This window comes from Stylophora pistillata, chromosome 1 (genome assembly GCF_964205215.1).
Source record: "Stylophora pistillata chromosome 1, jaStyPist1.2, whole genome shotgun sequence".
Lineage (NCBI taxonomy): Eukaryota > Metazoa > Cnidaria > Anthozoa > Scleractinia > Pocilloporidae > Stylophora > Stylophora pistillata.
In genome coordinates, this window is record NC_142519.1 from 5,599,337 (window position 1) to 5,622,511 (window position 23,175).

Genomic DNA, 23,175 nt, shown 5'->3' on the forward strand with positions numbered 1-23,175 from the left:
TCCAGTCCAGCGTAGTGAGTGCCATATAAAATGACTGTTTCCGATGTTCCCTACAGTCCCGCACAAGAACTTTGCGGCGCACAGGTTTAAGTTTTAATCCCGCCGGTAAAACAAAGCCTTCATGGTCTGTCTTAATAGATAGAGATATGACAGTGTCTTTACTCAGAATATTTAACATTTACTCACCGAAGTGGAGATGAAAAGTGATATATACCAATAAATGGTCAACAATTAAACATTTGACGTCCGATTTCGTCTCTTCGGTTGCTAGGAGGTGAGTTGCACTTGCCAAGAGGACTTACTTGCTAATCACTTCCATACTAACACATCAGTGGGCGTAAAAAGCACTATTCACCGCTGTGGTATTTTCTAAATGTCGATACTAACCTATTCGCATTTGTAAAATGCCCTTTTATGGGTATATCTTGTACCAGAGACACATTGAACACATTATGTTGCATAATCTTGGAAACTGGACACAAGCAGGAAATATTACACTTCTAGTTCGTACTGTATATATGTAAAACACATTTGGTTGGATATCTTTATTACAAAAGATGCTAAACAATGTTACTTACATTTAGACTAACTCCTTCAAATTAATATACTTTACCACAACCACCACAAGCACATTTCTCTAACTCACTAAAAAACCAAACCATATTTTTCGGACACCATCTGGGGAAAGAAATTCGTATTCAGTGTTTGAAATTAAAAATGTGTTAGAATCTAGTATGATAATTGTTATTCTCAACAAGTTAACTTTAATAACTTCCGTCGTCATCTTCATCAAAGTAGTCGACTTTTCTCGCTCGGTAAGCGTCTTTAAATTGTTCATCAAACAGCTCAAGATCTTCTTCGTCACGTAATACACCCTGGTGAATAAAAGTAGATAAATTGAATTAAACGGCGTTTTTAGACAACACTGTTGGGTCGCTTTGCATTCCTGTTCATATTTACAAGTATAAGCAAAGTATTAATGTCTTTTTCCACGAGATAGAAATTTGCCTTTATTCAGAGAAAAACCTTAAAAGAGATGTACTAATCCGAGACCATCCGCATTTTTCTCCTACAATTAAAAAGTATATGTAACATTTACCTCTTACCGCGTTTGGAGATTCGAAAAAGTTATATAACCATTCAAAAATTATCTTCAAATGAGTTATGAATTTGAGTATGAACGCCGAAATCAGTTTAGCTTCAAAAACTAGTGCAGCTTTCTTTATCACTAAAAATGCCTTCTGTTTAGTTTCCAATTGTTCAGACAGATTTTTACGAGCTGTAAAAGGAAAGAGTGAGACCCTGAACCTCAGGTCAGAGATAAACGACTTACTAAGCACGATTCAAAATAGCGGCGTCCGCAGTCGGATCAATAACTCATTTGAAGGCAATTTCGTTGGAGTTCTCTTTATTGACTTTATTTTTTAAAATGAAAGAAATAAAGGCTTTTGTAGCCCGCAGTTAGCAAAGCTATTCTAGGCCGGCTACCTAAACAGACACTGTATAGGCTCTCACACATACACACACACACACACACACGCACGCACGCACGCACACACACACACACACACACACACACGCAACAATGAAATAAATAAATAAATGAGCAAATAAAAATAAATAATAAATAATAGTAGTGATAATCATGTTAAAGGTTTTAACTGAGCCAGTCACACAAGGGAGTTTTTAACAGGTCAAAGAGAAAGCTAATCAGTTGAAATACAAATATAAGCTAGAAAGGTCAAGGTATCGCAAGTCAACATTCATCTCCTCAATTTCAAGAATTTTCAAAAGCAAGTGAGTTAGCTCACGTTTAAAAGGCGCTTTCTTTAGCTTACGAATTTCAGGGGGGATGCCATTCCATATTTTCGCACCAACTCTTTGGGATCTTAAAACACGGTACTTTCTATTATCGGAGACAATAAACAATTCTGTGTCTGAACCATACTTCTCGTTTCAAAAAATTGCTTGCACGGTAGAAAAGTACCGAAACGCAAAGGGCAAACCAAATACACTGTAGAGACGGGAAGGCTGAGGGGGAGAGAATGACGGATCGACTAATTCGAAATTTTTGGCAACGAAGCCACGACGTATGTTTTTCGAGCCTTTTCCTGAGTATTTCAGATTTGCAAGGAACTAAACGTAGACACTGAAAATCAACCACGTTCTAAGTTTTATCTGAAGAAACGAATTTTGCCACAAGTAGACAACCTATATCGAAAATAAATACTATCCCTAGTATACTGAGTATCATTCGGTTAAAATTGTGCTACATAAAAATCATTAACAATTAAACTAGAACACAACAAGAGAACACACGTGGCCCACGTGAAGAAAATACCCACCTTTGGTAAGAAACCAAGAAGTTTAGAAGCGTGTTCTCGCAGCATCCTTTGTCTTTCTCTTTCAATGATTTGCCTTCTGTATTCCTCCATTCTTTCTTGTTCACGACGTGCCTCCAATTCTGCTTCCTGTTGAAAAGAAAACAAAAGAATTTCCGTTAATGAAACAATCCTTAACAAAAAGAAAACAACAGCAAATGGCGAATAGAAGATACAAGTCGTCTGACCCTTTCTCTTTGGAACTGGACTCTCCTGTCTTCGATTAGTTTTTCTACCGCTTTCTTATGTTCCAGTTGCTTCATTCGCCTCTTCTGAGCGTTCATTTGTTCGATTCGGTCATCTTCAGCGAATTTCTCGAGCATCTAAAGGAGAAATATTTTTTGTGTCAGCAAACAATGGTGGAATAACAGTACTTGCGATTCCTCACAGGAAATCGGTCCACTCAGTGAAGTAAAACGCACTAAGGCGCCAACAACGCGTCGTTTTTAAAGATCACCTTTCTTCTGAACTCTTCTTCCTCCTCTCTCTCAGCTTGTAACTTCATCTCCTTGAACTCAAGTTGCTGTCTGCGCGTGCTCTGCAAGTCCAACCGCTGGCGGAGCCTGTTTTCAATCGCCATCTAGACATAAATAGAAGCCAACAATGAGAATCTCAATAAATGCGCCTTCGTGGTCTGATGTATGAGGGAAAGTTAAGAACAACTCATTTTTTGTTTGTTCTTTTCGTGTTTTTCTTTCAATTGACGTACTGAAAAGTCCCTCTGTAGATTGACCGGTAATGACAAAGTAATTTGGTTCTGATTTTTTCTTATCTAGTCACATGAATTTTCACGACGATAACTTTTTTTTTATTTTATCATTTCCAAAACAGACATCTTGAATTTTCTTTCGATGCAGTTAAGGGCATGGGGAAGTTTAGTTACTGAGGATTAAGGAGACACAATGAATCAAAACAAAATCATCAAGAGTAAGCATTTAAGCTGTTACCTTTTCCTTCTGTCTCTCCATTTCTTCTTGTTCCTCAAGATACAGCTCTGTTCGAATTCTGTACGGAAAAAGGTAAAAAAAGATATCGACGCTTTATAATTAACAGTTCCTGTGAAACTAAACGTTCAGTTACACAACGTTTTATCCCTTTTTCCTTTTAATGTGTTCGTTCGTTAATACGTCTATTGGATTCTTTTTCTGTACCTTTCCATTTCTTCCCTGGCCTCAGTTTCTTCTTGAATTTGTTTTGAAAGCTGAAAGGAAAAGACGCCAATTAGAACCAAACTTTAAAACAGTTTTTTCGTTCCTCTGCACGTAAAATTCACTTGACGCAACAGAGAGCTACAAACCATTCCCTTTAGACAACAGAGAGAGCGAAAACCACCATTTGGGTTTAGTTCGGGCTTCTCGTTCCATGTTTAAATTGTGCATCATTAATCAAGTCAGAAAACAGAATTAAACAACATTAACGCTATAAACCAGCCCGCTTCTCTCTTATAAGCCAGGCCTCCACCCGTCTTTCCCAAAACCAAATCCTCAGCACAAAAGATAAGGCATACATTTGAGCTGGGTGGCGTTGCTGGTCTAAATATTCTAGCAGTTTAAACCTGTCGTAGTTTCCGTAGATAAAACACTTTTTACCATAGAAATGTATACCGAACACTGCGAGAGGTCAGAGTAAAAAAAAAACAAACCAATAACAACTCAAACTGCGGCCCTTGACGAGTTCTTATTAAGTCTTCATCTCTTTTAAGGGTCCCTCTCCAGTATATCCACCTCCCCTGGGAATTATTAAGCCCCAAGGGGGATCATTAGCTCGCAAACGGTAATACTAGTCAAAGTGTGATGATAACTACCTTCTCTTGCACGGCTGCCATACTCTCCTCTTGTTGTTTTTTCTTCTCCATTCTCTCTTCCTCGCGATGTTGCTGCAATTTTGCAAACTCCAAAATACGTTCATTCTCCTCCTCCATCAAGCGACGCTCGTGCGCTTTCCACTCAGATCGCTTCGTCTTGAACTCTTGAATGTACCGCTGAGTAGCCAATTGTTTCTGCAGTCTATTTTCAAGCTCCCTAGTGGCATGAACAATGTAGAATTCTTAGTATACACTCTTGACTAATACATCGAGCTATACGTATGATGCACGATCCTCTCAGTAGAGAGCGCTATTTATGCAATAGCGAAATCAGACCTGAAAAAAGTCAGGCCTGTACGGGATTCGAACCACTGACCTCTGCGATACTAGTGCAGCGCTCTACCAATTGAGCTAACAAGCCCACTGGGTGCAGGCCGTTAAGTTGATTCGTAATAAACCCGTGATGATAAAATCAGATACGATGAATATATGAAGTTCATATATTTTGAACTGCGGTTATAGATACGTATGATGCACGATCATTGAGCTACGTGTGGGTACAGTACGTCTTCCTCTTCTCTTGAAGAGCCTACATAGAGTTACTGAGTTCAAATCATTTGTTGTTTATATGCAAACCCAGTGTTAAGTTGAAACAACGTTATGCGTTAATATCAAAGATACATGAAATAGCATGTATCCCTTCCCCTTCCCTCTGAGTTCAGTGTGTGACACTTGTAGATTTACATGGAAAAAATGGTGCACACTAAAGGAATATTTGATTTAGTTACTTAACTACAATGATGCCACAAAAAATCTGTGATTGCATTGGTTTAGCATTACTTCGCTCTGTGATTGGTCCAGAAAATCCGCGCCACTTTCTCAACCAATCAGATGCAAAACTACAACCAATCACGAATTGGCCGTTTGCGTTTTCCCGCGCTTGAAGCAGTTCGGTTGTTTTGACATTAAATTCTTATTAGCTCTTAAAGGTATAGTATTTTCCTTTCTTCTGATTGCCAGTCGTGATTTTCAGTCGAAAAGCGCTGTAATAGACTGTGCCAAATAACTTAGAGCAAACTTTATATATTGGAGAGAACATCTTGCTACACACCTTTGATCTTCTTCATAGATCTTCCTCACAATCTCATCAATCATGAGTTTTTCTTTCAGGAATTCCTCATAAGCCTCCTGTTTGCGGCGCTCCTTTTCAGCCAGTTGTTTCTCGAGTTGCTCCTGATAGCGGACACTTTCTTCCCAGCGTTGTTTTTCTTTGACTCGCTCCACTTCTAGTGCTCGCTTGTATTCTTCTTTCATCTTTTCATGTATCTCATCGTCCCGTTTCTGGGTTTGCAGAAAAAGTGCAGAAAAGGAAGAGAAAGAAAAAAAATTAAGATAGAGATATTTTCACTAAAAGTAGATCTCTTCTTAAAAAGATGGTCGATGATATGCTATAACCAACCTCTTCATTCCACACGTAAGTGCCTGCCTTTCAAAATGATCTGGAACTTACTGAAATCTAGCAAGATTTTCTACCAACTTTCAAACACTGCTGAAATCTTTCAACAATTCAAAAACTTGGTGGACATCACTTGGCAGAGGACTCTGGTAAAATTTTCAAACACTCAAAATACTTTTCCATCAACGTGAATACAAACACTTCAAATTAACTTGGGGTAGAAAGGAACAAAAATGAACGTTTTGTCACAAGGGGGAAATTATTTTCCCACAAGAGTGAAAAAAGAGTGAGATTTGAGCATGCAAGCATGAGAGATACCAGGGATTATAGATGTATTGACACTAAGAGAACATTCAATTTGAAACAATGACGTCATCAGCACATCTCACCTGACAATCGAGCTTCATGGCCATCTTCTCAGCCAGTTGAGCTGCTCTTTCACGATTCATAAATCCTGCTTTTAATTTGGCTTCAAGTTCCCTCAATTCAACACTAAAAATATTGAACAAATACTTCAATCTGGTATCTTATAAAGACTATTGTCTGATGGTTTTCAGATTAGCTTGTGCACATCACTACTGTTGCCACACATGGCCCATGCTCAGTACTAAGGGCCACTGTAGTTTGGTACGCTTTTTGGTGTCTGGGTAGTTGAATACTTTGGGTGTGCAGTCATACCAATTATAGAAAACTCTGCAATGTCCCACCCAAAGTGGAAATCCTTTCAGGCTAGAGGTAAATTAAATGAGAAAGGGAGGGGAAAAATGTCATAAATACAAGGATATTAGAAAAGGGTCTGACAGTTGATTTGCAGGGTTTCTTGTAACATGTGAGTTAAGCCAACTGTCTATTTACCTTCCCTATACAAAATACACATTTTTTTTAGGGATGGGAAATTTAACTGAAAGGTTTTGTACCATCTAAGGAAGGTGAATGAAAGTGAAAGCAGTAACTTTTAAGTTTGAAATCGTAGGGTGCTTTGATTTTCTATATTATTTTTAAGCCTGGTTTTAATATGTTGGTATAAGGATTTACAATTTCACTGTTCTCCAACTGTTCCAGATTTTGGTAATATATTGGGAATAGACCAAACTCCACGTTTTTCCTTACACCTTTTATCTGTTACTCAGGGGTACTTAATCTAAGCCACAGGAGCAGGTATTGTGATGCGGCAAGCTAAAATTATCACTGACATCTCCTGACAGTGAAAACTGAAGTTTTCATTAATTCTGAATGGTCAGCAATCATCACAGAAATCTAAAAAATGTTGGGAAAACAGAAATATTCCAGATTTTCCCAACCACCCCAGACAGTTCTCATTTGTCTGAAAATCTGGGACAGTTGGTTAACAGTGAAATCACTGAACTCCGGAAATTTTCCCAACATATAAAAAAATAAGGCTTTTGCTACTGTACCCCTCCCCCCCCCCCCCAACATTTGCCAGCACTGAAAAAACAATATGAATAAAGGCTGATAGTTTCTAAAGAAACTGTTTGGGGCTGCGTCAGTGGGGGTAATGAAACAATTTGGATATATCAACAAAGTTGAAATGGTAAATTGGCCATCGTAACAATTACAAAAGCTGACGTTTCAAGCGTTAGCCCTTCGTCGGAGCAAATAGAGGAATTGTGGGTTGAGTGTGCTTTTAAAGGCAGAAAATGGAGCTACGTTATTGGTGGGAACATGGGAACGAGAAAAACATGAATAAATTAGTGGTAAGGCCCCACAAACAAGAGCAAATTACAAATTAACTTCTTTTTAAGCAGCAAGAGGTTTTACCACAAATTCAGACAAATGCATTGAATGTTGCAGTATAAGATGACCGCATTGTACCTGTTTTCTCGTATCTGCTGGGTCAGCTTCTGGTCACGAAGACTCTCTAGCTTCATCTTTTCAAGCTCCTGCATAGAGCAAAATTGATACAGCAACTTGTTTAACATAAAATGACTGATGAGCAACAGACCTGGTTCAATGACTTCACATGGTCTACATGTATCTTTTAATAAAATTAATCAATATTTAGATTCAAAAGATGACCTCTCAATGCTTCAGAGAGCCCACCATTCATTTAGGGCCTGTTTACATAGAGATAGGGTCACCCTACCAGAAGGGTCAAAACATAGCCTTCCTTTACTTACAAACTCGGCAAGCAAGGGTTACCTGTGGGTAGGGCTAGCGTTACATGTGGCTAAGTCGCTAAGCTTTGTAAACAACAAAATGGCAGGCAAGGGTTCTCTTTTGGCACTATATTCAGTTTTTCTCTCTTCAGCATCCTTGAATGCAGTTTTTCAGTGCTATGGCCCATTATTATCTGAATGCCAATAGCTCAAAGGCATCACCAAGGCCTTCTGACATTTCAAGCCACTAACCAGTACTCTAACGTTAGCAAGACTACGCTATCAGCAAAGAAAAATTGTTTGCAATCAAGGAAGAGTTTGGAGTTGAAGCCTAGAAAAACCGAACGATGGTGGAAGAATCTTTTGGACAGCATTCTTCCAGATACTGAATGGAGAAAACATCTCAGTATGGATCGTGAGGCATTCATGAAAATAGCAAGTGATTTATGACCATAATTATCTTAAGCAGCAAAGAAGCCCTCAAGGAAAACTAATGTGTTCTCGGTTGAATAAAAACTTGCCCTGACTTTTGTTTTTTTTGGCGCTAATTAATATTGCTTGTAGGTTAAGCTTTTCTTTCGGCGGTCTTCTGACTGTTATTGTTTGGATATAGGCTCATCGAAGACGTCAAAAAAATCGGAGGCACTGAGGCTTGATCTACATTCAGTGGGACGTCTGTAGACACTTCACATTCTTCTATGTTATTCTCGTCACTTTGAAGCTCATTTGTGATAGCTTCTGCTTGATATCTTCGGAGATACTCGCAAGGTTGAATATGCACAAGACACTACTTTTTATGATCGAAAGTTTGGTGCGCAAAATACATCATTTGACATCATTTGGTGCAATTCGAGATAGCCCTTCCCCTAGGGTCACCCTATCTTGAGTGTTTACAAGGCTTAAGTAAACAAAAAGCTGACATTCATAGGAAGGTCACCCTACCCCTAGGGTGACCCTACCTGACATGTAAACACAACTCCGATAAACAATAGAGAGGGGTGACCCTGTCTCCATGTAAACAGGTCCTTAGACTGTTATTGATTGGGCAGCACTAGCAATAGTGAATAAAATAGATAATTACACATATCAACACAAAATCCTTTAAACTTTTAATTCCTAAAGGTGATTAACAAGTAACTTCTCCCTATAATATCTGACACATTGTCCAGCAAAAAGTAATGAGAATACTCAAACTTATCAAGTACATGTAGAAGTTGTTGTCTACATCAAACATCAAATTCTTGTGACAAATTTACAAGAAAATGAGTGGCATCTTAAAGAGAGATATTGACAAATTCAATAAGATTTTACTTGCTACACTTATTCCAAATTCCCTATTTTCCTTTAGTAGTCATTTCAAGGGTGAATCATGTAGTGTAAATGAGTCAAGAATTTAGTCAATTCTCAAATTTACAATTCTAGCATAATCAGTCTATAGTTAAAAATCAACACTACTCAAAGGGCTAAATTTATAGAGATATCTTACACACTATTTAAACTCAAGCCTACAACCTCTTCCCTTTTTGGTAGCACCAACGGATTTAGGCCTTATCAAAGTAACCCCATCCCTTGTATTGGGTAAGTGCATGTACTACTAACCTTGGCCAGTCTCTCCTCCTGTTCTTGTTGTCTTTCCTGAAGAATCTTTCGTTCTTGTTGCTAGTGAGAAAACACAGTATCTGTTGTTTACGCTGTGCAGTCTTATGTTATATAATATGGTTTAAGCTTTCTGAATCAGAAACAATTGCCTTTGGAAAGCAGAAAAGTTCAAAGCTGGCTGCTTTCAGACATGAGTAGGCCGAGATGTGATATCACCTTGGGGATCATTAGTAAAGCTGTTTAGTTACAGCAAAGTCTAAAAGGAGCCTTTACCATAAATATCAGAAAAGAGTATTCAGTTGGGCAACAATGACAAAGATCACAAGTAAATGTAACATCCAGAAGTAACATCACCAGAAATCATACATTTTTATCCAAGGAAGAATTTAAACCAAAGCATGCACATCTCTACTATAGGTACACGGGGATCCAGTTTGTAAATAAGACCCACACTACTTGATTACAAAGTACGAAGGTTATCAGTACCACTTGTACAAGAAAAAATGTACCCAATATCATAAATAAATACTGGATAGATGGAGTCTTTACTTTTTTAATTCCTTCGTCCATTTCTCTTTCAGTCGCTTCCTGGTGAAGTCTACGCAGAAACCGTTTGTTTTCTATCCTTTCTTCACTAGACATGTTAGCCTCCACCACACGTTCCTGGTTGATTCGCTTTAGCTGATCTTCCCGAGCAATCTCTTTCCTTCTGTTCTCTGCAAGGAGTTTTTGCTGTTGGGCATGACTTAGGTTCATTCTTCGAACAGATGCCTTAAAGGAATAACAGAAATAATGACGCATTAAATGGGTGCAATATTGAGGAAACTTACCGTATTAAGTCATAGACAATGGACACAACTAGAAAAATACCGCACAAATATGCCAGTACTAACCATAGTGTTAACCCCCAAAGAAGTAAAACAAATCCAAAGAGTATATTTAACTTCTGGGTTACGTTCAAATCTGTCAAAATGCAATTTAGGCTAAATAAGTCGCTTGAAACGCTGTTAGACTGGGCAACTTCGATCCACTGGCTTCGCAAAATTATGTTTGTTGCTGTAACAACCACTTGGCCTCGTTTGCATGTTCGCCTCGGCCCAGCATCACCTCGGTTTTTCTTGGCGCGTGAACGACTGAGCTAGACTGGGTCAAAGCTACCCTTGTGTTAAGGGCGCAGTCCATTGTTTTCTAGCGCAAATATACTTGTTGTCATGACAACTAAAGCGTCTCGTTGGGATTCTTTTCACCCGGAGCTTTGCGATGGAATGTCACGCGGGAAACAAAATTCTTACGTCATGCAGAGTTACCTGTTGGTTGTACCTTGCAGCTGCGGGGAATAGCAGAGGCCATTTTAATATTGTAGAAGGTTGTAATGCTTTTCATGTTGTTACACTGCACGTACCAAGCACCTCTGCACCTAAAGCACTAGCTTTGTCACTGAGCCGAGTGAGCTATCCGCACAGCACAATTGAGGTGCAACTAGATTCATGGACACCAAATCGACTTCAGATGACGAGGTTTGAGCACTTATGCCGCGCGCTTTAGACACGATAGATAGACGCGAATTCATCCACACCCTCGCGTCTGTAACATGTTGATGCTTTCTTTTCTAGGTTCGGACCTTGTTTGTGAGCGGCTTGCCAATCGATGTAAAACCTCGTGAAATATACCTCCTTTTCCGAGGCTTCAAGGTACGCTGCACTTTCTTCGGCTCAAGTGTTTTGTCGCTAATATTTTTAGTACAACATCATTTACCGCTAGGCTGAAAATGCCGAAAAGCAGGACATTAATCTTGAATGGGATTCGACAGACGTATATCTGAAATTTCGCTAAACAAATAAACTAAGTATATGAAGAGCTAAGTAAACTTATTTTACTCTCAAACGGATTAAATGACTGTAGTGTTTTGAAATCGATTTGAGCAAGGTCGCAGAGTTCAACCAGGTATTGAAAGAAACAAATGAATATTGAAAAGCGTTCGTTTCCCTTCGAGAAGCTTTAATCGTATAATAGCACGATGCTATTTTCGCCTGAGCCTCACGACTGCGACATAAGAGTTGATAGCAATAGTTGAAACAACTTTATGCAACTTTGTGTCCCCTGCTTAGTTAGCAGCACAGATTTTGGCAAATATTTGCTCGCGCCGCCATTATGGAAACGTACAAGATTTATGGCGTTAAGCTAACTCATCTTATATGCAAACAAAAAACAAAAAAGCGGCTTATGAGCTCTCTTATTATTCACAGGAATGTACACGGCCCTAAACTTTACAAACAAACGAAAAACTCTTGCGGAGTTTGTCTAAATCGAAAACTGCCGAATTGCATTCAAAACGAAGAGGTTTGGCAATTTTGCGCAGATAATTGAAACGTAGTTGTAATTATCACTTCGCTATGCTCACGATTTCTGGAGTAATTAAAGACAAGGGAAGCTAATTAGGTGCTCAAAAAGAATAGACAAAATTTGAAAGCGGCATGTGGTTAGAACATTTGCATGGAAGGTGATTACTTGGCGACCAAGTTGGTCGAATTAGAACCACATCTGTTCCAGATCCACTTCGTAAACCAACTTAACGGTTTAGCTTCGTTTAAGTTCAGGCTGCGATGCATGTCTGAATAAAACTGTTTACGCCTGAATGTAAATCATACAACATTACCGCGATTGACTGAGAAGTACACGACGAAAACAAAACTATCGTAAATACTCAATTGACGAACTTGGGACCGTAGACCTCCCATTAGTCAACAGTTGAAAAGAATTAATTTGTGCTAGGCCCGACTTCGCTAAGTAGATAACGGTTTATTCACTAGACATCGAAATTCCCACAATACGGTTTTAGTGATACCAGAGCAAAGCTATTGTTATTCTGAATTGATCAGTCTTCTTCAAAATATTGCATTCTCCTAGCTTCAGTCTTCTTTAATGACAAGATCAACTATACATACCGTACTCAAATTCTAACCAATACAAAGAATAGGTATGGTCAAATATCCATTTCGATAACTCGATCGTTTCCGTACATCATAATATAACACATGTAATTTGGTTGTTCAAGATTGATTTTTGCGTTGAAGCCCAAATGTACATATATCCTGTGTCTTTTAACACTGGCTTAGCATATAACATTTATTGTGTATGCGTTTTTTTCGAGAAGATTTATCTCATTCTACGAAACTGACGCGACAATAGATGTTTTGAAAATACGTATTCAAGCTTGTTTTGAATTGATTTGCTTCCCTTCTTTGCATAAAACATAATGTTGCATTTACGAATATTACATTCTTGAAGATCGGTCTGATATCAGATCAATTAACAACGACTCAGTATCGCCATAGCAAAGAGTGTTAAGATATTTGTATGACTCTCGTTTCAAACCGAATCCTGACAACCAACAAGTTTTGTATTCGCTTTTTCTCCGTTGCGGTTATAATAATTCAAATGTAAGTAACTGTATTTAGAGAAGGTTTTAATTCAAGGTCTTCGCGAAAATATTTTTTTTCGCAACCCACGCCAGCAAGATAATACTGTATTCAGAGCATGTAATTTTCGCCCAGCATGGAAGGCTATAAGAAAGTTTCTTTTTTATTATTGTTCCAGGGATATGAAGGATCACTACTTAAACTTACAGACAAACAGGTATGAATAATAATGAACATAGCAGGGTGGAAAAAAGAATTATTAGGCCAACTTTGTCTCATTCTGTTGAACAATATATTAGAACCCTATGATTCTCATTTCTTATTAACTCTGGGCTAAATGGACTTGCAATGGGTGTAGCATTTGAGTCTTAAACAACTTGAATCATAAAAATTCTAATACAGAGTGAAGTAGTAAATTTAGTATTTTTTTGTAAAAAAGGACAACTATTCGTAAGTGATTTCCTTTTGTGCTGTCGAATCTTCCAACATTCTACTTTTGGGCGGAACTTTCAATCTCCAACCTCGCTGATTTCTGGGCCGGTTCGAAACTTTGAATTTATTCCATAATAACGGAAGACTTTCAGAAATTCCCTCTAAGCTGTCACAAAATTATATCTTAAGGAGTTTTGAAGTTAAAACCTTTCAACTCCTTTTGTGGGGGGTAATTAACAACGTTAATCCATCCTTAAGTCCTCAGTGTGAGTGTTGGTGTTATATGAATTTCTTTAACAAAACATTCTGAGGCAAGCTGTGCACATGAAAAGTTCTAGATGCTTTGACGCAAAGAAAACTTCTTAGCGATATAATTGCTATCCCACGCGGTCTTGTCAAGGCTACCGAATTCTCTGTGTGGGGAACTGTTTCAGTAAAGATGTCGAAGGCTCTTTAGGTTTAGTTCTTTTTTTGTTGTTGTTTAATTCACTTCCTATGTACCAATTAGAAGCAAAGCCCGTAGGAAAAGAGCCGAAAAGCTAGCCTCTTTATCTTTACCTTTGACTCTCCCTACAGCATGATTTAAATACTGGAAAATAAAATTTCTGACACAGTTAAACCATCGATCATTACGACCAACTTCTAACAATCTTGTCTATCGTTTTTCTTTTTGTTATTACAACAGGGAAAACCTTCGGTAAGTGTAACAGTACTTATCATTTAATTCTCTTCGTAAAACTTAAAGTTTATTTATTGTGTCACTACAAAAAAATGCTCTCATCTGATTGGCTCCTGATCAATCATAATTAATTAGCAGATTAAAGATAAGCAGCATTTGTTGTTAGCCAATAGATTTAACTAAGTAGTCAGAGCTAACAAAGTCCAAATTACTCTGGCTGAACAAAGTTAACACCAACAAACTGTTGATAAAAGAATACGAAATTAGTTGGTCATTGTGGTTTCTTGTGATATTTATCGACTGATTAATACTTATCTATTGATTTACAAAGCTAGGAAACTAATTCAGTAAAATTTTCCGATACAACAAATCCAGAGGTAAAACATTTTAGTACCCGAGCAAATGTAATTGGTAAGCGTTTCACTGTGTCACATTATATTTAACAATTATTCGCCGAAGGTGAGGTGAATATCGTCGAATAATCCCCGAGACGAAGTCGAGGGGATTATTCGACAATATTCACCGAACCTGAGGCGAATAATTGTTTTAGTATAATTTCAGAGCTGAACAACAGAGAATTTTCTAAAATCATAACATTTTAGTAACATTTATTAACATTTTATTTTAACATTTTATACAAACCGCGTAGAGCGGTTTATATAGCGTCATATAAGGAACCGCTCGACCAATCAGATTGCTGGAAACTCTTTGCTCAGCTCTGAAATTATACTAAAACGTGTATTCTTAAGTAATTTCTGTCTCAAAATAATTTATCTCTTGACTTCAGCCTGTGGCATTTGTCACCTTTGAAAGCAGAGAGGAGGCAGAAGAGGCTAAAACTTCGTTGCAAGTAAGAAAAACAAATAACAATTTCTTCGTTTTTGCTCCCTACATCGATAAACGACACAATAGAGCTTTCACCAGAATAAAGAGCATTTATCAATCTAAATCAATTTTAAACTCGAATTTCTACTTATTGTGATTTCGTGGCTTTATTGCCTCTAAGGTATACTTTTGGAATTATTCATTTATTTGCGATATTTAGACAGGCTGGCCCAGTTCAGCTTTCAAGCTGGGTCAAATGCGGGCCTGTATAAACAATAACAAGGCCAAATCATTACAATGGGAGCTACGTTCCCTACTCTTTGCGAAAAGAGTGTTTGTCGCTTTAACGTCCCCTGCTAACCGAACAGCAGTCCAGCACCCTACGACATGAGCAAACAGCAGACCAAGTGGGGGGCAAAGGTGACAACTACGCACCGATTTCGAAGTTGATATCTGTGAACAACAAGTCTAAGATGTTGAACTATGCAAAAAAAAATATATACGTGTATTCCCAGGATTATTGTTTAAATCCAGTATTTACATCCTTGCGGTGGTAAAACTGATTTCCAACAGTTCTGTTTCTTTTCTTAGTTTACTTTGCATCATTTCAGTGACCATTTATGCCTTTTGTTTTTGTTAAGGGTGTGCGATTCGATCCAGATGTCTCGCAAACGCTTCGTTTGGAGTTTGCTCGGTCCAATACCAAGGTATCCAAGCCGGTAAATAGACAGGCCGTGTTAACTTCTGTTCCGCCCTTTTTTCCTCGAGAGCCCCCGCTCAGTAAGTACTAAGTTTAAATACATCACGATCTATTAACAAGTCAAGGACTAAATAGTTTGATTCCAATTACACCTAAATGTAATTTCAGCAACGTTGCCAAAAGGAAAAACAAAACAAACAGCCAAATAGGAGTTTATTAGCACATAAAACGACCCTCTGGCTACATGCTTGACAGCTGAACAAATTTTCACAGAGTTTGCACCCAAAAATGTTTTCAAGCTTCTTGAGAGCATCAGATATATACCCCATTCACACCAGCAAAACGTGTTCAGTTAACTGAAGGAAAATCAGAAACAGAGAACTGCATGCACGACTGAATTTGCCATAGGGTTCAAGTAGTCAGTAACTTGATTTTCGATCTGCCAAAGTTAAAGTCGTCCAACATTAGTTTAACCAGCTTCTGTGCATAAAATAATAATTTGAAACCGAGTCTAACAAAACAACTTTAAAACAGGTTTAAGCTCGTTGGTTATTTCAAGCGATTTCAAAATTTGAAAAAAAAAAACAAATGATGCTATTTTTTAATTAATGTGATTTTGCATATTCCTCTTTTCTTTTTTCTGTAACAAGGTTACTACAACTATATGTATCTCTAGCCGACATTTTAGGTAATATCCCTATAATCTATGAGAAATTACTTATCTCTAATTGCGTCTTTTGTTTTTTGTTTTTGCTTTTGTTTTTTCTTTATTTTTTTGGTCAGTGCATACGGAGCTTGCTGCAGCAGGATTTCTGCCGGGACCAGAACCAAGCATAGCATACCCCGCGTGAGTAGAGTAAAACCAGAGTCTAGATTTCTAAGTGAGAATCAAGATTAAAAGTGTTTTATTACATTGTTGCCTTACACAATGACTTTTGCAGAACTAACTATTTTAGAAAAAAAAATAACCAATAGTTTGTACGGATCCACCCGAATGATAGAGAAAATATTTTGCAGATTTTTGAGTCTTACGCTTTGTTCGCATTGGTGAAGTGTCGGGGCGCGGAGCCCTTTCTGTCCCAAACCCGTAACCTGTAAGAAAAGTGCAAAAAATTTTATCCTGATAACATCTCGTAATGCGATTGATTCTCTTCTTTGTCTTCTCGTCCCAACAGACCAATATTTAGTGACATCATGGCAGCTACAGCTCAACACACTTTTAATCATCATCCGTCCAGTATACTGCAGCTTCAAGTGAGTCTTACTAACTCTATCTGACGTCTTTGAATCTAAAAAGGAGAACATCAGTTTTTGGAAAGCATTCTTTTAAACATAATTTTTTTTTGGGTAATGAAGATTTAAACCAATCGATGGGTGAATTTATTAAGTCCGTCTCCTGCAATAGCAAGTACGGTTCTTAAGGAAAGACCACCGTGGAAGTCTCTGGAAGCCTTTCTATTTCGTTGGTATTAATGTGCTCCAGTCGAAGGAAATCCAATTAATCGAATTTCCCCTGACAATTAATCGATTTCAAGCACAAATGAGACTTCGAAATACATACTGTCATAATTCATTCATTATGTTTCAAAACGAAGAAACGATATAGTAGGGTTCTCAATATTTTGTACTTTGTTTCTGCTTTTTTAGGCGTTCCCGCAGCACCATCCCATCATTCCAGCACTAGCGTCACCTACATCTCTACATCATATGGCCAGCCTGGGAAATCCTCCATGCTCAACGCTCTTTGTAGCCAACCTTGGGAAGGGGAGCTCCGAACAAGAGCTAAGAGAACTTTTTGCTGAGTAAGTTGACATTTCATTGAACTGCTCTTTGAATCAGGTCTGTAAACAATGAAGAGAGTTTCAGTTCCAGCTCCTTAAATGTTTCGTGACTTGATGATGAACTGTGAAGTGACTTCAACTCCGCAGCATTCAAAATATATTTTTTGCATGACGTAGTTTCGATTCAAACAAACTTCATTCACATTTCTGCACGAGAGTATGACAATGAGTTTCTCTTTCTTTTCTTTTTCTTTTTTTTTTTTTTTTTCTTGTAGCTTGCCGGGCTTTCGACGCTTAAAAATGCACAGTAAAGGGAGCAGCCCTGTCTGTTTCGTGGAATATCTGGTATTTCTCGACATGTTTTTCTTTCTTTATTTATTTGGTTATCGTTTTAACTCCCACGCGATACATACAAAGGACAAACATTACACAACTCAAAGGATAAACCCAAGGACACAAATGTCTCCAGAAAAAAAAATTACTTTTGCATTGCACTCGTGATGATATTTGCGACAACCATATCATTGGTAATCACTCCTTTTTCCGCTTTTTTTTTTTTCAGGATATATTCACGGCGACTCATGCTATGAATTCTCTTCGAGGGTGAGTGTGTTTTTCAGTTGCTACTCATTCGGTCTATGTAATAACGAGGTACAGCTGTACATGTAAATTTATCTCGGAGGGAAAAAGACAACTTCACTCGCCAAGTCTCTCTGGTGATTATCAGAGCCATCGCAATTTTCTCTCATCGTCCTTTTTTTTAGAATGATAAGAAAAAAATTCGTATAGTTGCTATTCTGAATAAAAAAAAATGCACTTCTGTATTATAATCGCGAGGTGATTATGGCGAGATAGGGATAATCTTCGTCCAATCACCCTTCCCAGCTCTTAATAATTAACCTGGGCAATCGTACCAAAATACGTTATCATTGAAGTAAAATTTGAGAGAGTCATTAATTAATCTAAACTAGGTCCTGAAAATAACCATTTTAATAAACACAGAGTTTTTATATATGTTATTTCTCAATTTAATTTCTTTTTTTTTTGTACCTATATACAGTCATATCATGCAGTCTTCCTCAGAAAAAGGAGGCATTAGGATAGAGTACGCAAAAACCAAAATGGGCGAGGTACATGAATAACTCTTTGTGTCACGCCCTCGTGTGTAGGTAAATTTATCTATGTGTTACACATGTCACGTTGTGCCTTTTTGTTGCGTTTTTTTTTTTGTTTTGAATTTAGTTTATATTTTTCTACCATTCATCAACCACCATCACTGAAACCAACGCTACTATTACTTATGGTTGCCATTTCATCGCCTTCATCATAGCAATGTTCAATTGAGTGTCGATAGTAATCCAAGCCGGTGCATTAGTTTTGCTTAACTTTGCCCTGTGATCGGTTCAGTAAAACTCGTGTCACTCTCTTGACCAATCAGATACAAAATTTAAATCAATCACGACTTGGTCGGCCGTGTTTTCCCGCGCTTTGGGCAGTTTTGCTTGGTTTTACTTTGAGTTCTTATTGGCTCGTTAGGGTATTTCCCTTTCTGCTGACTGGCTACTGAAAGTACTTCGGTTTTGTTTTCATCATGATAACCACTCAGTCTGACCTCAATCATCTCTGCTTACTTTCATTTGTCTGATTTAATCAAGAATATCAAAGCTCCTACATTTGTGCGTTAAATCACATTGTAGCTACAGCTGTGAGTAACCCATGCAGCCACTCTTTTAGTTTTGTTTTTACCATTATATATTGTGAAATAATAGGAGAAGAAATCATTAACAGTATTGCAGGTATCTTTGTGTTGCACATGTCACGTTGTGCCTTTTTGTTGCGTTGTGCTCTTTTTTTGTTTTGTTTTGAATTTAGTTTATACTTTTCTACCATTTATCAACTACCATTACTAAAACCAACGCTACTATTACTCATGCTACAAGCAGAAGACAACACACAAACAAATTTTCTGCCTCTAAGGAAACTTAGAAACTCATTTACAACTCCAGTAGCCTAAAAAAAATCCCTTTTTCTCTGAAGATTTATGTTTTACAAAGATTCAAACATGTATCTTGGTAGGTGTTTTAAAATTGTTTGCGAAAAGACATCTAAGCTTTGTTTATTTGACAGCTGCTAATGTCGCTTTCCCTTCTTGTCCTTTTTGCAGGTTAGGATTGATGGTATGGTCGCAATACCGATGCAATATTGACACAGTATCGAAAAATGAATTTTCCACTCCAAAAGCTGCTTCGGCGAGAAATAGGAGAAAAATTCCAAGAAATAATCTAAGACGATAGTGATGTTTTAGAAGATATTTGTTAAGAGTACCAAAACTTATCTCTCCTTGAAACAGATCGAGCTAATTTATAGTAGTGTTTACTTGTAAAAAGGAACTGAAAATCAGATAACTAAGTATTTATGAAGGAATAGGGCTTTTTGCCGACACTGAAGGGTCTACGGATTTTTTTTTAGAAATAACTAATATTTATGACCCTGTTGCGCCGGCGAGAAAAACCGTTTTCTTCTCATAATCATAAAAAAGTAATTTTCGCGTTTAGCAGAAAGGCTTAAGTTGGAATGTAACATAGGTTAAAAAAAAAAGTGAGAATCTTTTTTCTGAAAATATTATATTTCCTTCTTATTTTTAGTTTTATTTTTCACAAGTGCCTATTTTTCTTAACTAGATGGGAACAAAAATTTTCCCAATTCCGACAAACGAAGGAACAATTTTTTAACTTATTTGAAAAGAGGTGTGATTTGTTTTCATCTGTTTCCAGGTTTCAGTCCAGATTGTAAATTATTATTAATATTTTACATTAAAGTATTGAATGAAACCAATATTTCTCAGTGTTTTTACTCGCTTATCGCTGGATGGAGATCACCTTTAATCTATTTATCTTTGCTTCCCATTTATCTTTGATCAGCCTTTGGTAGACGTCTGAGCAATTAACTATGTATTCAAACAGGTAAATTAAAGGTGTTCTACGTTGCCTTTTTGGCTGCGTATTCGAACTAGGACAACCCTATGTTCACACTCCTTTCTATGATACGCGAAACATATGCAATGGGTACCTCGAGAACAAGAACTTTGGGAATTCTTAGAGAAGTATATGATCCATCGACAATATTGCGATGGCAGTTTCGGTTGTTTAATAAAATGCACACAACCTTTTTTCAACGCATTATAAGTACTTTTGAAATACATTTTTAATTTACAATTTGGTTTCGTCTATGGGGACTTGCTCATTTATTACTGATTACTTACAGACTATGAATTAATCAAAATATGAAAATAAAGAAGATCAAAAAACGGTTGGGGTTGTATTTTTATAGAGCCTAATTATTGTATGTAGTGGTTTTAAACGTTTGAAAACAAAAGCAAATGGAATTAGTCCTTCTGGGGATAAAAAGAGATTTTCCTCTGAAAAGTAAACTTCTATCTTGAGCTGAGACAAATTAATGAAGTAATAATGCATTTTCTATACCTGTTTGGGAATCATGTCTAGATATTCTGGAATGAAAAATATGAAATTACTCAAAAATTCACACAGGACAGATAAGCATTTTTAAAATGTTTCATCTCAACCATCTCTATGGTTGAAACTTAGGCTTTTTTTCAACGCCTTTTGGAATTTGATTCATGCAAACTGGGTGAAATACAGTTTTACTCTCTGGCATAGTTCTTTCAATTCCCTTAAATTTAAACTCAATATATTTAAGATCAGATAATTTATGTTGGTATATGTGAAAATTCTCATTCAATTCATTTACCCTTTTGCCTTTCTAATCTCAGTTATTTTCCCAGCTTAAACCAGATTGCTATAAACTTGTTTCCTACCGAGAAACAGCGCCATACTTGTGAGAGAAAGCTCAGCGAATCAGCAGTCCAGATCATAGCAATATATATGTTCTCATCTGATACAGAAGGGCTTTGATTTTCATTTTAAAGATCTTCAACAGATGCAGGCTGTTTGAACAGTGAAATGACTCTGGACAGCTCGTTGAACTCTCGATCAGGCAAATAGATGAGGGATCTCATAAGTTCTATTTTCGCTGGACAGCTTGAAATTTAAATTGAAATTGAGTTTAAAAAAAAACCGAAATCAAGCTTATATGTTTTCCAACCTTATTGTTAGAGAAAAATCATGCCACTGAATTATTACCACATAACTAGATATACAGGGGCTGGAATTTCAGAAAGCTAATATGACGAGATTGCTTATCGCTTTATCGGCTTTCAAATATAAAACTATTACTGACCTTTATTTCGTGGCTTGTTTTAATTTATCAACGTTAGATTAACTGAATTTGGCTACAACGAGGTAGCTTAGAGCCATTAGATCAAAAATAACGATATGGACAAACCAAACAGAGGCCGTAATTTTTTTACATTCATTTCCAATTGCTGATTTTTATCATTCTAAATTTAGTAGGAAAGTTGTAGAAAACCCCTTTAAATATGAAAACCAGTAAAGAAACTCAGCGGGGAGTCGTTGTTTTACCAGATCCAATTCTGAAAACTGTTTTTGTTACAAAAGATCACCTTTCTATTTGTGATTGCTTTTGTAATTTACTTTTATTATATTTACAATTCTTAAATTCAAATGAAAAAAAACGTGATTTCATTTCAGAAATCATTGCACGTACACAGAGAACTGTTTTCTTTTTTTCGTGCGGTTTAGAATTGATGGATGAGGTACATTTTTTCGTTGAGTAACTGTAAGATACTATCTCGTTTGAATCTCTTCATTTAAGAGCAAAAAATGCGTTGATTTCTTCCTGGGTAACAGCGGATAAAAATCGATAAAATGTAAGAAGGAATTACCAAAAATAATGCATTTGAGTAGTCTTCGAAATGATGCGCGCGCGTTTTTAATATTTTTGTTCTTTCGATGAAGGTCGAGAACTTGGTATAGCGCACGTATGTGTTTTCTGTGTCAAAATCTATACGGATTCATACCCCCGCCTTTGTGAAAAGATGCGAGGAATCGAATGGAGGAGTTTAAGACTCGATGATCCGTACTGAAATGACAGCTAAAATGATGATATGTCAATAAAAGATGAGCTGTAAGCTGAAAGTATTCCCTGCAACTGAATAAATAGCCGATACGTACAGGTTTCGCTACTTTGTATTTTCGCTTGAAATTAAGTCTATACGTAGATTTACTGCATAGCTTTTGGTACTTCGACGTTGCTAGGCTACCTATTTCCGATTCGATTTACCGAAATCACACACAGGCACAAAAAAAATCCGGTATTTATCTGCAAACTATTTCTTGATCAGAATTATAAAACATTATGTTTCCAAGAGCAGAAAAAGCTTTTGAATATTTAAACATAGGTGCGGCTAGCTTTAGACATTTAAATTCTGTTTCCCAGCTGCAAAAACAACGGTGTGAGGTCGCCATTTAATCTTTCAAATTATGCGATTGTTGAATACGCTCGATTCCTTTTTATGTTTCTATCTGAACATTGTTTCTTTTTTCTGTCTTACTTTCTTGTTGCTATCAACGACAGTTTATCTAAAAGTACGTGTTAAACAATCTTCCTTACAGTTAATTTCAAGGCACTCACAGCGTTTGAGAAATGAAATTATTCTAACGTTCCATATAGCAGTATAAATAAAAATAATCCCAGTTAAATTATGCATAGCCCAATCTATTTTTCGCACCAATTTTTCGTCGCCTTGAGACTCGAAAAAAGACATTGAAAGAACTCTGAGTAATTCAATTTAATTTCCCTCTCCGCTCAAGTAACACAAAGCATTACCAGTATTTATCTTTCGCTGATGATAACTGTTGATCTTGGTTCTTTTAAAAGTGTTTTTCCGTGGAAAGCACTGCCAATGAAAACCGCCAAAAATTCTTGAGCGATTATTTGATGAGGCCTTTATGAAAGGCATCATTGTCACTCCCACGTATTGACAACTCCCACAAATCATTGTTTTCATGACATCTATGAATTTGTAAATGTAAATCTCGTTCT

General features: G+C 37.1%; 2 protein-coding genes across 3 annotated transcripts; one reads left to right on the forward strand and one right to left on the reverse strand.

The window, feature by feature from the left end:
- Positions 1-530: 530 nt before the first annotated feature.
- Positions 531-10,412, reverse strand: LOC111324708 (meiosis-specific nuclear structural protein 1). The gene is made up of 13 exons (XM_022928330.2): positions 10,251-10,412; positions 9,907-10,128; positions 9,358-9,417; positions 7,475-7,542; positions 6,031-6,133; positions 5,297-5,526; positions 4,186-4,402; positions 3,533-3,582; positions 3,329-3,386; positions 2,839-2,961; positions 2,570-2,704; positions 2,346-2,471; positions 531-875 (listed from the first exon to the last, which is right to left on the reverse strand). The coding sequence occupies exons 1-13, from the start codon at positions 10,251-10,253 to the stop codon at positions 765-767; spliced, it is 1,506 nt and encodes a 501-aa protein (XP_022784065.2). The 5' UTR covers positions 10,254-10,412; the 3' UTR covers positions 531-764.
- Positions 10,413-10,646: 234 nt separating this feature from the next.
- Positions 10,647-20,028, forward strand: LOC111324729 (uncharacterized). 2 transcript variants are annotated; one of them, XM_022928356.2, is made up of 13 exons: positions 10,647-10,874; positions 10,971-11,048; positions 12,955-12,993; positions 13,894-13,905; positions 14,675-14,737; positions 15,354-15,492; positions 16,196-16,259; positions 16,588-16,666; positions 17,060-17,214; positions 17,469-17,538; positions 17,756-17,796; positions 18,254-18,362; positions 19,358-20,028. In XM_022928356.2, exons 1-12 carry the CDS (start codon positions 10,845-10,847, stop codon positions 18,333-18,335), a joined length of 852 nt encoding a protein of 283 aa, XP_022784091.2. In that variant the 5' UTR covers positions 10,647-10,844; the 3' UTR covers positions 18,336-18,362; positions 19,358-20,028. The 2 variants fall into 2 exon arrangements, with proteins under 2 accessions (XP_022784091.2, XP_022784090.2); XM_022928355.2 differs by having other exon boundaries at positions 18,254-18,323.
- The last annotated feature ends 3,147 nt before the right edge of the window (positions 20,029-23,175 follow it).

What these genes read in the sequence shown, in the direction of transcription:
- LOC111324708 (XM_022928330.2), bottom strand. An exon ending in AGGAGGAGAGACTGGCCAAG is followed by an intron (nt 7,543 to 9,357) that starts GTTAGTAGTACA and finishes TGCTCTATGCAG; the next exon opens with GAGCTTGAAAAGATGAAGCT. An exon ending in CAGCAGATACGAGAAAACAG is followed by an intron (nt 6,134 to 7,474) that starts GTACAATGCGGT and finishes CAATATTTTTAG; the next exon opens with TGTTGAATTGAGGGAACTTG.
- LOC111324729 (XM_022928355.2), top strand. Translation starts at nt 10,845, where the DNA reads ATGGACACCAAATCGACTTCAGATGACGAG. An exon ending in CCAAGCATAGCATACCCCGC is followed by an intron (nt 16,260 to 16,587) that starts GTGAGTAGAGTA and finishes TCGTCCCAACAG; the next exon opens with ACCAATATTTAGTGACATCA. An exon ending in CAAAAACCAAAATGGGCGAG is followed by an intron (nt 18,324 to 19,357) that starts GTACATGAATAA and finishes TCCTTTTTGCAG; the next exon opens with GTTAGGATTGATGGTATGGT.